The 15,270-nt window shown below is 38.5% G+C and overlaps 8 protein-coding genes across 8 annotated transcripts; 3 read left to right on the top strand and 5 right to left on the bottom strand.

Annotated features, from left to right (window-relative positions):
• Window positions 1-210: 210 nt before the first annotated feature.
• On the top strand, window positions 211-1,269 carry C5L36_0B06560 (uncharacterized protein; the record flags this gene model as incomplete). The annotated part of the gene is made up of 1 exon (XM_029465029.1): window positions 211-1,269. One exon carries the CDS (start codon window positions 211-213, stop codon window positions 1,267-1,269), a length of 1,059 nt encoding a protein of 352 aa, XP_029320888.1.
• Window positions 1,270-1,386: 117 nt separating this feature from the next.
• On the bottom strand, window positions 1,387-4,893 carry C5L36_0B06550 (uncharacterized protein; the record flags this gene model as incomplete). Its single annotated transcript, XM_029465028.1, has 1 exon — window positions 1,387-4,893. One exon carries the CDS (start codon window positions 4,891-4,893, stop codon window positions 1,387-1,389), a length of 3,507 nt encoding a protein of 1,168 aa, XP_029320887.1.
• Window positions 4,894-5,156: 263 nt separating this feature from the next.
• C5L36_0B06540 (uncharacterized protein) lies at window positions 5,157-5,951 on the bottom strand (the record flags this gene model as incomplete). Its single annotated transcript, XM_029465027.1, has 1 exon — window positions 5,157-5,951. One exon carries the CDS (start codon window positions 5,949-5,951, stop codon window positions 5,157-5,159), a length of 795 nt encoding a protein of 264 aa, XP_029320886.1.
• A 521-nt stretch (window positions 5,952-6,472) lies between these two features.
• Window positions 6,473-7,345, top strand: C5L36_0B06530 (uncharacterized protein; the record flags this gene model as incomplete). The annotated part of the gene is made up of 1 exon (XM_029465026.1): window positions 6,473-7,345. The coding sequence occupies one exon, from the start codon at window positions 6,473-6,475 to the stop codon at window positions 7,343-7,345; it is 873 nt and encodes a 290-aa protein (XP_029320885.1).
• Window positions 7,346-7,432: 87 nt separating this feature from the next.
• On the bottom strand, window positions 7,433-8,008 carry C5L36_0B06520 (uncharacterized protein; the record flags this gene model as incomplete). The annotated part of the gene is made up of 1 exon (XM_029465025.1): window positions 7,433-8,008. One exon carries the CDS (start codon window positions 8,006-8,008, stop codon window positions 7,433-7,435), a length of 576 nt encoding a protein of 191 aa, XP_029320884.1.
• A 1,044-nt stretch (window positions 8,009-9,052) lies between these two features.
• On the top strand, window positions 9,053-10,447 carry C5L36_0B06510 (uncharacterized protein; the record flags this gene model as incomplete). Its single annotated transcript, XM_029465024.1, has 1 exon — window positions 9,053-10,447. The coding sequence occupies one exon, from the start codon at window positions 9,053-9,055 to the stop codon at window positions 10,445-10,447; it is 1,395 nt and encodes a 464-aa protein (XP_029320883.1).
• A 699-nt stretch (window positions 10,448-11,146) lies between these two features.
• Window positions 11,147-12,817, bottom strand: C5L36_0B06500 (uncharacterized protein; the record flags this gene model as incomplete). The annotated part of the gene is made up of 1 exon (XM_029465023.1): window positions 11,147-12,817. The coding sequence occupies one exon, from the start codon at window positions 12,815-12,817 to the stop codon at window positions 11,147-11,149; it is 1,671 nt and encodes a 556-aa protein (XP_029320882.1).
• Window positions 12,818-13,816: 999 nt separating this feature from the next.
• Window positions 13,817-15,019, bottom strand: C5L36_0B06490 (uncharacterized protein; the record flags this gene model as incomplete). The annotated part of the gene is made up of 1 exon (XM_029465022.1): window positions 13,817-15,019. One exon carries the CDS (start codon window positions 15,017-15,019, stop codon window positions 13,817-13,819), a length of 1,203 nt encoding a protein of 400 aa, XP_029320881.1.
• Between the last annotated feature and the right edge of the window lie 251 nt (window positions 15,020-15,270).

Here is a 15,270-nt window from a genome sequence, read left to right as displayed (position 1 = left end):
GCAAAACGAGAGTGTCTTGCTTACTCGCCAACAACGCGCCAGCGGAAATTCTCGTTCCCCCTTGGTTTTCCCTCATTTTCCCTCATTTTCCCACAGAGAAAAAAAACCGCCCCTCCATTTTCATTGGTTTTCCCCATAGAATCCTCGTTTCTGCCAAAATGGGCATCGGGTAAACACAGCGCGCGCTCTCATTGGCCAAGGGATCCATACATGAATCTACCCTTGTTGAAGCTGGCATTACCGAATCGGGTAACTTTTGTTGTTATTCTCTGTTTTGAAGTAGTCTCTCGAGATAAAAAAATGCCAGCCTTCCTATCATATGCTTCACCGAAAGGATCATACAGGACTCCCAAGTATCCAATTGTCCTCTGCCATGGATTCTCGGGGTTTGACCAGCTTTTCATGATTCCGGCATTTGATAAGAACTATGTCCCTCCTCTTACAGATAAGTTCAAATCGTTATTCAACAAGAAAATCGGAAGTGCACCAACATTGCCTTCGATGGATGTTGACAACCACGATGTAGTGAGTGCAGGCAAATACCTGATTGAGTATTGGAATGGAATCAAAAGCCAGTTGGAAGAAGTGGGCTGTACGGTTCTTGTTGCAAAGGTCCCTCCATTTGCTAGAATCGAAACACGAGCACACATGTTGGATGAGTTTATAGTGTCACAGTTACCAAACATTAGGAAACAACATGGTGTACCAGAAGGGCGTCCCATAAAGCTGAATTTGGTTGCACACTCAATGGGCGGGTTGGATTGTAGATATCTGATACACTATTTACAAAAGAAGAAGAGGGATAAATATCAAATAGTTTCCTTGACGACCATATCGACCCCCCACAGAGGTACTTCCGCTGCAGACTTTGCTTTAGAATATTCTCCGGAATCCCTCATTCGTAATTATTTCCCGTCAGTCTTTCAACTATCTACTTCATTTACAAAGGTATTCAACAGGCACATACATAATGATCCTGACGTTAAATACTTCAGCTATGCATCCCAATTTACACCTAATCCTGCATCCATGTTTCTGGTAACTTGGAAAATAGTGAAGGACAAAGAAGGCCCTAATGACGGATTGGTTAGTGTCAAATCTGCCAAATGGGGCAAATTCATGGGGTGTCTAGACGATGTTGACCATGCTGATTTAATCAATTGGATGGGTCCAGTGAAAATGGCAAAAATGGCTCTGGGAATACCAAACTTCAATCCCAAATGGTTTTACATGGATATCATGAACAATTTAGCCGCACACGGTTTATAGAACTCATTTATATAACTCTACACATAGTTCGTCCCTGTCATTTCTTTTTTCGGTCGGTTCGTTTGTTTATCTGTTTCTGCTAAGGTTGAATATTTCAACACTTTTCTGGTAAAGTTATCAAAGTATGTTTTTATAAAGGTTGATCATCTCGATTTCAACACTTTTGCAATACGGCTCCAATGCTTCAAAAGTTTCGGGATATAACGTTTCGACTTTTTCACAATTGGCAATCTCCGAAGTAAGCCAATTTTTCCATTCATTGATAATAAACTCTCGCTCTGCATAATTCAATAGATTCAATTTCGTTAGTAGTTCATTTCGTTCTATTCGAAGTCCCGTCAATCTCTTGGACAACACTACCTCGACCCTACCTCTGGCTTCGTATTTACCTTCGTCTTCATCTAAATCATGGATGCGTGAATATTTACTCAGATCCAACAAGTTCTCGTGTTGTAAAAATTTCCAGTAACACTCTGACCCACCATTGACTGCAGACAACGACGTTGTGTTAGGATAGAGTAAATCATCTATATCGGTTAAGCTTATTGAACGCTCCATCAGGTAGTGGTCACTAACTAAAGTCTTGACATGCTTATTGATGTGCCTTTCTCGCCAGTACGAAGAACTTGTCTTGCCCATCATGAATAGATTAATTATTATTGAAAACGCTAGTATCAAAAGTATCATCATATTTGCATTGCAAAATACAAATATACGTGATAATACCCCCCAAATAGTGTGGAATGCTTTAGCCACTGATTTTTCAACCTCACTATTCAACTTTTCATAAAAAAATGTTGTATATAATTGAACCGGTAAAAAATTAATAGTATTTTTAAATGCTATTTCATCCTTTGTTGGCTCATCAGAGTCATATTTAGTTATCGGACCATAGCTTTGGATTGCATGCGCAATTTTCTTATGCCCATGGTCGATTGATTTGAGTCCATTGTTAATATTTTCCTCCAAAGTCAGTATTCTAAAATTCATGATTTGTCGCAAAACAGCTTGTGAAAACCAATTCAATACACTCTTCCCACCACTCAGCGAATAGTAAACTAACAGTTTGGATGTCTTTGAATCTATGCTGTAAATAACAAACCTCGTGTAAACTTTCTTGTTGATTCCAAAAACGAACCTTAAATAAGGAGTTTCTTGGAGAACATTATAATACTTATTATTTGTCATATTTTCAACTGTTTGCAAGGCACATGGCAACTTACAAACAGAATTCCAAACAACACGAGTCAATTTCTGAGTCGAATCACATCTCCATAGCCCGTGTCTAGTTTTATCTTGTGCTATCTGGCTAGAAGCTAAGGGTAGCGTACACTGTAATAATGAAGATTCGTCACCAAATAGCATATGGAATAGTGCCTTGGCGGGGATGTTATATTTCCTGGACAATACACGATGCATTTGAGGTGTATAATTGATAATATGTGACTCTTCCATTTGCGAAATACCTGAAATTGGCGGTTGTGCAACAACCCCGGGCAACTTTTCAATATCGTGTCCATGCTCGTGATGTGTTCTTGCATCAACTAATAGCCTATGTTTTTTCTGCTGTAATAGTAAGTAGGATTGTTCAATTTTAATGATGTTTGAAACAATATCCTCTACCGATGTCTTTTCTCTTAGTGCCGTTATAATATAGTTAAATTTGGATTTAACCGCATGGAGATCGTCGTCATATAATTGCATCTTTAATGCCATACCATTAACAAAATATGCTTTAAGGATTTTTTTGTCATCGTTACGTTCAATAACATCAACCTCCAAGAAACTAGACAAACTCAATGGTAGAATAGAAATAAGACCAGAAGTGTGCCCGTACACATAAAAGTTCTGATTAGTAACATATACTGAACAGAAAAGGTTTTGTCCCGCATTGGGGGACCAAGAGCAGTTGAATTTTAGTAATGTCAATTCTTGGGGTTGAACAAATACTTCAAAAATCGATCTCAATTCTGCATCTGCAACACGTAAAGATTCAGGATAATAATTATCATATCTTAAATTAACAATCGATTTAGGAATTCCAGATTTTGATTGATCAGAAATTTTAGCTCTTTGCTCGTCGTCAAGTAAAAAGTATAGACCCCAATTAACATAACCCCAGAAGTTAGCAGTAGTTGCGGAAGGTACTATGGTTGGAGAGAGATAGAGATGTGCCATTACAAGTTTTTCTGTCATCCTAGTCTTTATGGGTGGGTTAATAGACAAACTGAATTTAAGGTTTGATAGCTGAAGTTCAATAAGTTTAGAAGTTTTCTCTGTTTGGGGATCAACGGGACTAACGTCAATAATTTCCAAATCTTTGGCCACCACAGGAACAAGTTTTAGCATATTCAGAGGAGGTGAATACCGATGTGCTGCAGATACTGATTTTGTTTCCACTGAATGTAACGTTGAATTACGGAAAACAGTTAACCAGCTTCTCAATTCTTGTGAAGTCTCCACCTGAATCGTTAAATTAGTCTGTTGAGATGAGATCCTAAAGCAAAACTTCCTATCTTCATCAGGATAGTACTTGACAGAAACTAATAAAACACCAATTTTATCACTTTCTTGAACATATTGACCATCTTGTGAGATGGATAAAAATCCAAAAACTCCATCTTTGATAAACATCCATCTTTTAATCCAAATGTCACCTTTACCACCAGTCAATTTAGGAGACTTTATAAAGACCCAACCGTGCTTCTCCAATACGGAAGTATCTGTGTCAAGAAGGTTTTGGTTTGTAAATGGAGACGGATCAAAATCTTGCAGATTTGTAGACACGGCAAACATCTTTATAGCACCTTCCTCTGAATTAATTCTCGTACGATTCAGGTCCGCCAGTAAGGAATTTGATGATTCATTTTGTAGCTCTGCACACATGTTCAATTGTTTAATTGACTCTGCAATGTCAGCCAAACCAATTTCTTCGGCAAGCTTAGCACCGCTATCAGTATTTGTGTTTGAGAATGTGCTCCAAAAGGATCCCGGAACTTCAGTAGACACTCTACAGATTTTCGACTCTAGCTGTTTAACAGATATCCACAATAACATAGATACCTGTATATACTGTTTCCTGATTTCAAATAGTTGCAAGGCATCATCTCTTGTTTTCTGAGGATCGTAACCTTTTGGCAATTGCATAAATTTAGCAGATATAATGTCATACTTATTTTGGATTCTTTCGAAATTCTTTCGTAATTCTAGGTATTGCTGGATATCGACTTCAATTAAATCCTTCATGGCTTGGAAAGGTGCTTCACTTATTTGAAAAAGCGAAAGTGCACTATCTAATATAATTCTGTTTCCTTTAAGAAACTTTGTGAGGCATGGTTTTGATATATCGTTACTGATGAAATGGGTGTCATTCCTTGTGTAAGGAATGAACATGCCTTCCATTTCATTAGACACATCAATAAAACTAGACCATATTGCAGAGTATCTCTGAAGTACAGACAAAGATTTTTGAATCTGACGGGAGCATTGAATAATGGATATATGCATGAAATTGGTTGAAGCTCGGAAACTCGGAGAGTCCATTGTAGCCTCTTTCAGGCCGACCGAGACAAGCCTAACAAGACGCTCTGAAATATATTCATTCGATATACCATTTTCCGTCATCCTAAAATCAGCTATTTGCAATGGTAGAAAGGGGGAAGGCGGATGGGAAGTTGGCAAATAAAAAGAAGAAGTTTAACATAATCAACTTAAACTTGGATTATAGCCGTCTGTTTACAATTGGAGGTAAAAATTTGATGCGGAAATGTGTAAAAGAAAAACACCATACATGTCCGAGACTGGGAAAAGATTTGCTAATTATGTACAGTGTATATATATTTATAAACATATGTATTAAAGTGATATGAAGATGAATGCCATGATGATTAGACATCGCTAATCAAATGGCTAATTTTTTCATAGTATTTTGGATCAACGAATTCAGCAATTTCTTCCTTCACTAACCATTTGAAATCTTTAATATTTGAATCCTTTTGTACTTCAAACCTACCTGCAACTATATGAGATTTCATTAAAAAGTCAGCGTCATCGTTCGATTTGATGACAGCAGCTGGAGAATTGGAAACAGACCATGTGTTTAGTTTGTCACCACCAATTGTTCTTAGCCCTTCTTCAGCAGTTTGGTGGAGACCTGTTTTCCCGTCGCTTGGGAAGGAGGGAAACTTCCAGGAACCTGAGCCATCTTGTACCAACAAATACAGGGTTCTTGGTAGTTTTCTTTCAAGTGAAGATTGATCGTTCGATTCATCTGCCTTTGTGATTCTTGGATTTGGTCTAATGGATCTACCGACATCATCCAGATCTTCTTCCTCCGCTTCAACTCCGCCTCTCTTAGGTAATATCACCTCCTGTTTGAATCTCCTGTCTCTACCATGCTTCAAATCTGGTGTTCCCTTGGGGAACCAAACACCTCTGTGGTTTGGAACTGGATACTTTTGGGCTTCAGTGAATTCCCTCTCAGCAACAGTACCTTTCTTGAAATAAAACCATTTCGGAAATGTCCACATCAGCCTCTTTTCCAACTCTTGTTGGTAGTTGTAAAATGCATTTTCAAACTCAGGAACATCTGGCGTAACAATCGGCGTTCTTGATAAAATAAGAGACGCCTTAATAGCCGATGCAGAGCGAGTGGTAGAAAAGGATCTAGAATATGATAGCATCTTCGCTGGTCTATGGTGATCTCGGTCTACAGGTATGAGAGAGGCCCATACGTTGCACCGCTGTTAGAGATGCTGGATGCATCTTCCAAGTTTTGAATATTTCATGAATTTCACAGTTTCCTCATTTTCATTTGGGCGAGAAAAAATGGTAAAAAAAGGGAAAACAAGTAAAAATAAAAAATAAAAAATAAAAAATAAAACATAAAAAATAAAAAATAAAAAATAAAAATCCCCAAATGAAAAAATGCCCAATTGGGCAGTTGCGGAGGTATCGGGAGAAACTGCAAATGGAATTTTCGGGAATCAACATCGCAGAAAAAAAGCAACATTGCACGCTTGAGGGGGGCTCAGTAGACGGAATTAGTCAAATATTTGCAAGTTACCATTATTGACGACAGATAACATATACAATCCTTTAAATACCTTAGCAGTCGCCTATAATTGACCTAGAGGAGGCTTTTCAAACAATTATCTATTAGGATAGTTGGTACCCATTATCTTTTCCCAAACGCTAAAGTACAATGGCCATCCCAACACATTCAAACACTTATATCAATCAACACGAAATCATTCCTGCAAAGAATGACCTAGGTGCCCTAGCAAACCGGATCAATAGTGAGACACGTTCTTTACACAACCAAATAGATAAGATGATGACTCTAAAGTTTGCAATTGCAGTTCGTAATCCAAAGATTTACAGACAGGGCATTCAGTTTTTCTACCATGTCTTTAGTGCCATTGAAGACTGTCTCGCACGTGAGCTGGCAAACACGGGGAGCAAGTACCATGAGATGTTTGTAGGAATCTACAAACCTGTAATGTTAAGACGTGAGAAATTATATCGTGACTTGATGTTCTTCTATGGTGATGAATCGAAATTCGCCAAACCAATCATGCCAAAACAAATTGAGTTTACTGACTATATCAGAAAATCAACAGCAGATCACCCTTACTTACTGTTGGCTTACATGCATGTTCTCTATTTGGCGTTGTTTGCCGGTGGTAGAATTATGAGTTCTCAGGTTTCGAAAAGTCTAAGGTTGTTCCCGCAAGTTGAGGGCAAATCCTACGATGAAATCATCAATGAAGGTACCAATTTCTATAAATTTGATGTCGAAGATATGGAAACTTTGAGAATTATCTACAAGAGAGACTACGAGCTACAGACTCGTAATTTCTTAAGTGAGGAAGAAAAGGAGGAAGTTATCAATGAGTCCAAGTTTATTTTCACTCAAGTTGCTGAAGGTATCAAAGAAATCGAAACCCATAACTTAGAAGCCATTAAAGGCTCTATTGGATATCAAGTTGCTCTACAAGGGTACTACTTTGCCATTTTCATAACTGCATTACTTTTATGTATGATTCTCAAGAGGATTGTTTACTCGTTTATCTAGACACTAGAAAGGGATATTGACTATTCCTCTTGTTTTCTTTTCTTCTGTTTTCTACAACTGGTTGTTGTATTTATACTACTTTTTTGTTTATATACCCTCTAAATACTCTTTGAGTTTGGCTAAAGCCTTTGATCTGTGGCTAATTTTGTTCTTTTCCTCACCTCTCATCTCAGCATATGTAGTATCGAAACCATCGGGACAGAACACCGAATCCCACCCAAAATCAGTAGGACCTCTGGATGGTACTATCTTACCGGTAGTGATGCCTTGGAAGAGCAAGACATCCTTACCTGGTCCTTCGCAATAACCAAAAGTAGTAATTGCGTTGGCTGATTTATCTTCAAATCCATCCAACATCTTTACCAACCCGTCTAATCCAACGCTTTTCAAAAACCATTTGATGTATGGACCAGGTAGATTGTTGTATGCATTATAACCAAGGCACGTGTCTTCAACCAAAACCGGTCCTTTGACGATTTCTGCCGCCTGTTTGGTCTTGTGAATAGTGACTTCATCAACAGAACCTTGAATTTCATCAAGATCGAGTTTCATATTAGTAATACTGAAATCGCCAACAGTGGAGGATAAAGAATCACCACATAAAATCTGGGTGACTTCTCTTAGTTTGTTGGCATTACCTGTGACAAAGGTAATTGTGGTCATTTGGTCCTTGAATATCAAGACCTATAAAGGAAAAAACCCCTAATACCTAACCCTAGGTTATTAGAAATTCTCGATTTGGGTCCTCGACTAGGTGAAAAAACTTGTTTTCAACTTTTTCTCTCTGTGGGAAACACTACTTTCTTTCTTCCCTTCCTTTAACATACATATTACCTACTGCTGGATACCAGTGATCCTTGGGTACTCCATCGGGGAATCGCAAAAATGGCCGGCAGGAGAAAAACAGTACCAGACTTGATCTGGGCGGACCGCTTTATAATCTACAACGACGAATTCCTATATCGTTGTGATTCGCTTTGCGGCTTCATTTCACCTATTTGTATAAGATCTTTGGATTGGCAGTATGCGTCTAGTTCATTATAGCAACTTACCAGTAATTAACTTTTGATTTCACTCTGGCAGTGTTTTTTTACCAAACATATTCTGGTTTCCTTATTGTGTCTAGTTTCTACTTCGAACTTGTCAACTGTACAGCATGCTGTTCCCAACAACATAAAATGTCTTGGCACAACAGCTCTTTTTGTCGCACGATGCTAGCTGTTTTTATAAAAAAAGATACGTCTGACTTCACTGGAACCGTTCACCAGGAGTATCTTTGGTAAGTATCTGTTTGGAAATGTATGCGTAGTACTTTTCGTAAGTAATTCACAATGTAAACTTCATGAACAGGTGATTTGTTCTTGAATTAGTTTAAAGTGGTTTGGCAATTCAAACACAAATTCCATTTTAAAGGACGTTTCATGCTCTTTTTCTATTTGTTCCTCTAAATGTTTTTCCTTTAACAAATTTTGTCAGTCCCTTGATTTCAAGTCGTAAATTGGTCGAATTCTATAGTAGTCACACTTACACGTAAAGTGATTGTGTAAAATAGTGATTGCAAATACTTGAGCAAGCTAGTCTTCCTAAAATAGGTTCACATAAAAAAAGCTGAGCCTCTTTGGCGAGAATATACAGAGGCTAATAAAAATCATGTAGATAAAGGAGTTGATATTGTTCCTTTCCTCTAATACCCCGAATTATCCAAGAATGACCAACACGCTAACCCTGATATCGAAGTACTTGTACAAGGAGCATCCAGATATTGCTCGAGAGATTACTGAGTTACCTGAATTTGATGCGGGTGATCGTGAGTACTTAATTACTAAAGAGGAGGTCAAAGATCTTGCCAATGGTGACTTAAACTTGAACTGCTCGGAAATCATTAGGAAGATGGTCCAGTTAGGGGCTAACGAGGAGAAGGTGAAGAATTGTATCATAACCACAAGATTTCATGAGTTACTCTATTTTGAACGAGACCAAAGGGGTAGTTTGGCAATATTAGAGGAAGTCGATCTTAATGTTCGTGAGAATCTAACGTCACTATTAATAAATGAGAAAAAGTGGGCCGTGAAAGACGTTCAAGAGAGTCGATATTATCTTGTGGAAAATTTGTTCAAGTTGGTCGATGGGCCAAGAGAAACATTGGAAGATTTGTTGAATGATGCACATAGCTTCAAAGAGTTGAGGTTTCCCTCGACTATCCCTGATCAACTAAAGAATACGTTAAAGTACCATACAAATGAGGTATGGTTCATCAAGTATTCCCCAAATGGAAAATATTTAGCCACTGGCTCAAAAGACACCAAGATTATTGTATATGATGCATCAAATGACTACAAACTTGAGTGCGTCTTCCAACTACATACAGAATCAATCACCTATATCACGTGGAACGATACCTCAACCGCATTGTTGTCGCTATCCTTTGATCAAAGCCTAAGGATATGGTCTATTGAAGAAAGTAGATGTTTAGTTGAAATTGATAGGAAATCAGGTATTACAAACTCTAGACTAAGTTGCGCTTCTTTTTTGGGGGATGATGAACTATTGGTTGCCTCTAACGATGGAAAGTTGTTCATTGTTTCTACAAAACGACTGAAAGTGGTAAAGGAGTTCAAATCTAATATACCACCTCAAATTCAAGACTTTGTTATACTAAATTCGAAGGTTTATGCAATTACATTAAACCAGGAGTTTTTAGTATTTTCACTTGATCTAACACTTATCCATAAGATGGACTTAGAGAAGAGACCAACGTCGATAACATCGGTTGGGGAGAAAATCTTAATAAACTTGAGGCCGGGTGGGATGATCCTTTTAAATGTTGAAGATATACCTTTTATTGAATCCTTCTATGCATTACCGATTGCAAGCACTTCGAATTTTGTTGTTCGTGGAACTGGTGGAGTTCACAATGGCCATTTGGCATGGATAATAAGTGGTGGCAGAAGTGGTGAGATCTGGATTTGGGGAAATCAGGGGAATATACTAAGATGCCTCCAACAACATTCACAGTTGGTCAACTGTGTAAGTTTTAGGCCAGGTACTTTGGAATGGGCAAGTGCCAGTGACGATGGGACTGTTTGTATATGGGGGGTTTGATCAATTAAAAAGGTAATCATTATATAACTAAACTAATTTGCAGTACAATCTCTTTTCAATCCACAGTGAGTAGTAGTAGATGTAGTAGTGGAAGTTGGGAGTGTCAAAGTAGTGACTGTTGTCTCTGCTCCAAATTCCTCTGTGAAGAGTTCACCATATGGGGAGCAAATACTTAGAGTTCTACCAACAAATCCAAAAGACGTTGTTATATATGTGAGTTCACCGTTGATTGTGGTTGGTGATGGACCGACCTGGTATATGGTAGTTGGAACAAATTGCACACATCCTGGGGGAACAGTAATGGCCAATACTGGGATAATAAAGGCAGTAACAATGCAAAAAATATTCATGCCTAAATTATTATTTTCCAGAACTTTGGTGCTTTTAACAGCAGATTATACATTGACAGCATTAGACATTTTTCTAGCTGGCTTTCATGATACAGGGGTACTTTTATACTTCATTCTGGCTTTCTCCTACCTATTTTTGCATAGAGTTTTACTTGTTTGTAAAACATTGGAAATTACCCTATTTGGCGTTGATAATGAATAAGGACAATTCAAAAACAATTTACATGAAAATGGTATGATTTATTATTACTATTATTACTACTATAATTTATTGTTGTTAGTGTTATTACTCCTATACGTATAAAGCTTCATAGTACATATATTAAAAGTTATCTATATGTGTCTCTATTTAAGTTTTAACTGTTGGTGTTTCAGTTCCAATGAATTCCTTAAACTTTAAGAATTTTAAAACTGCGGAAATATCATCTTTCAAATATTCATCTACAGGCAAGGCCAACGTTTCCTTTGATTTGTCGGTGGAATGCTTTTCCAAGTACAATCTAATAGTTGCACCGGAGGAGCCTGTGCCTGACAATCTTACAACAAACCTCAAACCATTATCAAGCTTAACGAAAAGGCCTTGTTTGGTGGACACTGAGCCATCTAAGTCTTTATAGGAGAAATTATCAGCTTCGATAACCTTACCGGTGCCAATAGTTGATCCAATAAACTTCTCAGAGGCCATGTGTTGCTCTAAGTTACCAATAACCTTGTTGGCATCTACAGTTGAGACATTCTCAAAATCGTATCTAGTGAAGAAAGTACGGCCGTATTTTTCCCAAAATTTAGTTTGAATATAGTCCACTGAAACTGGAGCCGATGGATTCTCCTTGGCAAACGCAGCAATGAGGTTCAACCAAGCAACAATTGCCCACAGACCATCTTTCTCTCTGATGTGGTTAGAACCGGTACCAAACGATTCTTCACCACAAATACTTAATTTGTTAGAATCAAACAAGGCACAGAAGAACTTCCAACCTGTAGGAACCTCGTAAACGTTCAGTTTCTTATCCTTAGCAACTAGATCAATTGCACAAGATGTTGGCATTGATCTAGCTAATCCATAAACACCGTTCTTCTTGAAGTAAGGAATGGAATCTGCGTATTCCGAAATAATGGCAACTGAGTCACCTGGTGAGACGAAGGTCTTGTAACCATAAATCATATTTCTATCACCATCACCATCGGATGCGGCACCAAGGGTGATTTTCTGGGAATCCACCTTTTCAACCAATGTACGAGCATAGGTTAAATTAGGATCTGGATGTAGTCCGCCAAAATCAGGTAATGGGGTAGCATTTTGAATTGTTGATTCGGGGAGTCCCAATTTTTCAACGAAAATGGCCCTACCATAAGGGCCAGTAACACCGTTGAGGGCATCAAATAGAAAAGTGAAGTCTTTGTGCTCATCAATGAACTCTTTAATTAATGGGAAATCAAAGATTTCTTCCATCATTTCAACGTAATCTTTAGTTGAATCAATGATTTCAACTTCTAACGGGCCGTACTTCTTAGTGCCAATATGTTTCAAGTCAATTTTCGGTAGATCCATGATTTTATATTTGGTTAGCTTCATAGACTCCTCGTAAATATCATTGGTCACCGATTCAGGCGCTGGACCTCCATTAGATAGGTTATACTTGATACCACAGTCATTTTCCGGGCCACCCGGATTATGGGAGGCAGTTAGAATGATACCGCCGGTGGCGCCGTACTTTCTAATGACATTTGATGCGGCTGGAGTCGATAGAATACCATTTTCACCAATAATGAGCTTCAAAACACCATTGGCTGCAGAAATCTGTGCAATTATATTGATAAAGACGTCGTTATAGTAACGGCCATCACCACCAACTACTAAAGTTGCGCCCTTGGCACCCTGTGGAATGGCATACAGGACAGCCTGGATGAAGTTTTCCGTGTAGTTTTCAATTTGGAAACGGGTCGTTTTTTTACGGAGCCCAGATGTACCTGGCTTTTGGTCAGTGAATGGGGTGGTGTGTACTTCTCTGACTGACATTGTTCTGCTTGAAAGACAAAGAGCTTAAAGAGGAATGTGATTGGATTGATGTAGGAGTTGGATGGGGGACACGTTGTAGAAATAGCTGAGCGTTTCCAGTTGTCAAGGGGAGGGGGTGGATCCCCAGACTATTTATTGTGGGCACACCAGGGAGAAGCTGGAAAAATCGAGAAGGCGCTATATGCGTGATGGCAATGTCGGGAAGGGTACTTATTATTATCTTTGTTTGCTTTGTTGGTGACAGCGTATTCCACATTTTGATGTATCTCATCGACTGCAATTGGCTTTTAATATGATAAAATGGTGTGTTAATGCTTGTAATGTGCTAAACCTTCTGGTCGTTTACTGGCCAAAAAGAGTGCTGCAAGATCATTGTGTATACTTGTGGGCAACCCCGTCTGTCTTGTAAAGCAGAAACATGTACCATAATATAGTTGCCGATAATGTCGTTTGCATTATTGAAAGGAGTCGATGCTTATCCACAATGGACGGACCACTGTGTACATGAACAAGAGTGTTTGCAGTTGGACCGACTTCCAATAGGTTGCTTTTGAAAAGTCAACTACATGTTACTTGCAATGGTAAGCATTAAATATACGATGGGACTTAACCACAAGGCCTGTAATTTGTGTTGTCCCATCAAGAGAATGAGCTTCCCAGTGGCCGTATTAAGGTTGTTGTAGTGTTATGTCTTGTACTTGATATCTAGTGGAGTCTTGTCTATTCACTAAAGAAAAGACTGTTTGTTTGAAGGGCACATAGCTGCCAATGACTGGGTTCCAGTGCCAACACAGAGATAGGTTGCTAATTACAGTATTTTCAAAGGAGGAATAATACATGTATATACTTATACATTCTGTAAAAGAGTAAATAACTTGAGTTCCTGTAGAATAATACTTTTCAATCGTATCAGTAAGCAAACCGCAAACACAGACGCATACACAAAAGCATATATATATATACATATATATATGTAGATGCTATTACGTATTAGTTGATTCACTTGCATACTTGTGCAATTGCGTCGGCCAAATGGTTCACATTATGATTATTAATGCCAGCAATACTGATTCTGCCATTGTCAGTCAAATAAACATTCTTTTCTCTAAGCTTGTGGACTTGGTTAACATTCAGCCCAGTGAATGCAAACATACCCTTCTGTTTGATCAAATGAGACCAGTCATTGTCGGTTCTTCTAGTTAGCTCTTCATATAATGAGTGTCTCATATTGGCCAATCTATCTCTCATGATGGAGACTTCGGTTTCCCATTGTGCTAATAGCTTATCGTTTGTCAAGATATAGGACACTATCTCTGCACCATGTTTTGGAGGCGAAGAATACATTGCACGGGCAACAATGGAGATTTGAGATTTAACAGGCTCAAATTCGGATTCATCGTTCAAGATGATGGAAAATGATCCAATACGTTCTCCATATAATCCCATGTTTTTGGCAAATGACTGCGATAGTATAAAAGGTATTCCCAATTTGGCCGTTAATTGCGGGACAAACATATCCTTTTGAAGAGACTCGGCAAATCCTTGGTATGCCATATCAATGACGGGGAATAATTGCCGTTTTTTAATAATTGCCAAAATTTCCCTCCATTGATCTTGAGTTGGATCAACTCCTGTTGGATTATGACAGCAAGAATGTAAGAGAATTGCGTCACCATAAGGTACTTTGGATAATGAATCAAGCATTTCATGAAATGCAAGACCTTTTGTTTGCGGATCATAATAGGGATATTTTGCAACTTTTAAAGAGGAATTGGTGAACACATTGACATGGTTAGGCCAAGTGGGAGTTGATACATGGATGGTCTTAATTTTCAAATGGGAATGCATAAATTCTCCCAAGACCCTCAGGGAACCAGTACCTGAGAGTCCTTGTCCAGTTAAAATCTTCCCCTCCCTGAGTAGTTGGCCGAGTTTGTCTTCTTTAAAGAGAAACTCCTGTACACTGTCAATGTACTTCTGTGACCCCAAGATGGGCACGTACTCGTGGTTGCCATGTGAACGTGCCAAGGCTCCCTCGGCAAGGGCCACCGATGGTAGAGTCCAAGGGTTGCCGTTGTTATCTCTGTATGCTCCAACTCCGAGGTTGATTTTCGACGGAGAAGGGTCTCTGAGAAACGCCGCAGATAGACCAAGAATAGGGTCTGGTTTTGCCAAACGGATCGATTTGTAAATGGATAACATATTAGGATGGTACTGTGGAGCTCTTTTTCTTCAACCTGTTTGTTTTCTCTATGTAAGGTTTTCTTTTGATGGTGTTTCTCCTTGAGTTTTTTTTTTTTTTTTTTCCCCTCTTCTGTCTTTTCAGTTGCTTAGAGATAGTATAAAACAAAAAGGGAGACCACTGTCACAAACGTATACTAGTATATCAATAAACACACATATACATACCATTATACACATCCAAAAATCCCGAAAGGAAACTGTCCTACTTA

This window comes from Pichia kudriavzevii, chromosome 2, assembly GCF_003054445.1.
Source record: "Pichia kudriavzevii chromosome 2, complete sequence".
NCBI classification, from domain to species: domain Eukaryota; kingdom Fungi; phylum Ascomycota; class Pichiomycetes; order Pichiales; family Pichiaceae; genus Pichia; species Pichia kudriavzevii.
The sequence above is the reverse complement of the archived record's forward strand: the minus strand, read 5'-3'. Positions and strand labels throughout refer to the sequence as shown.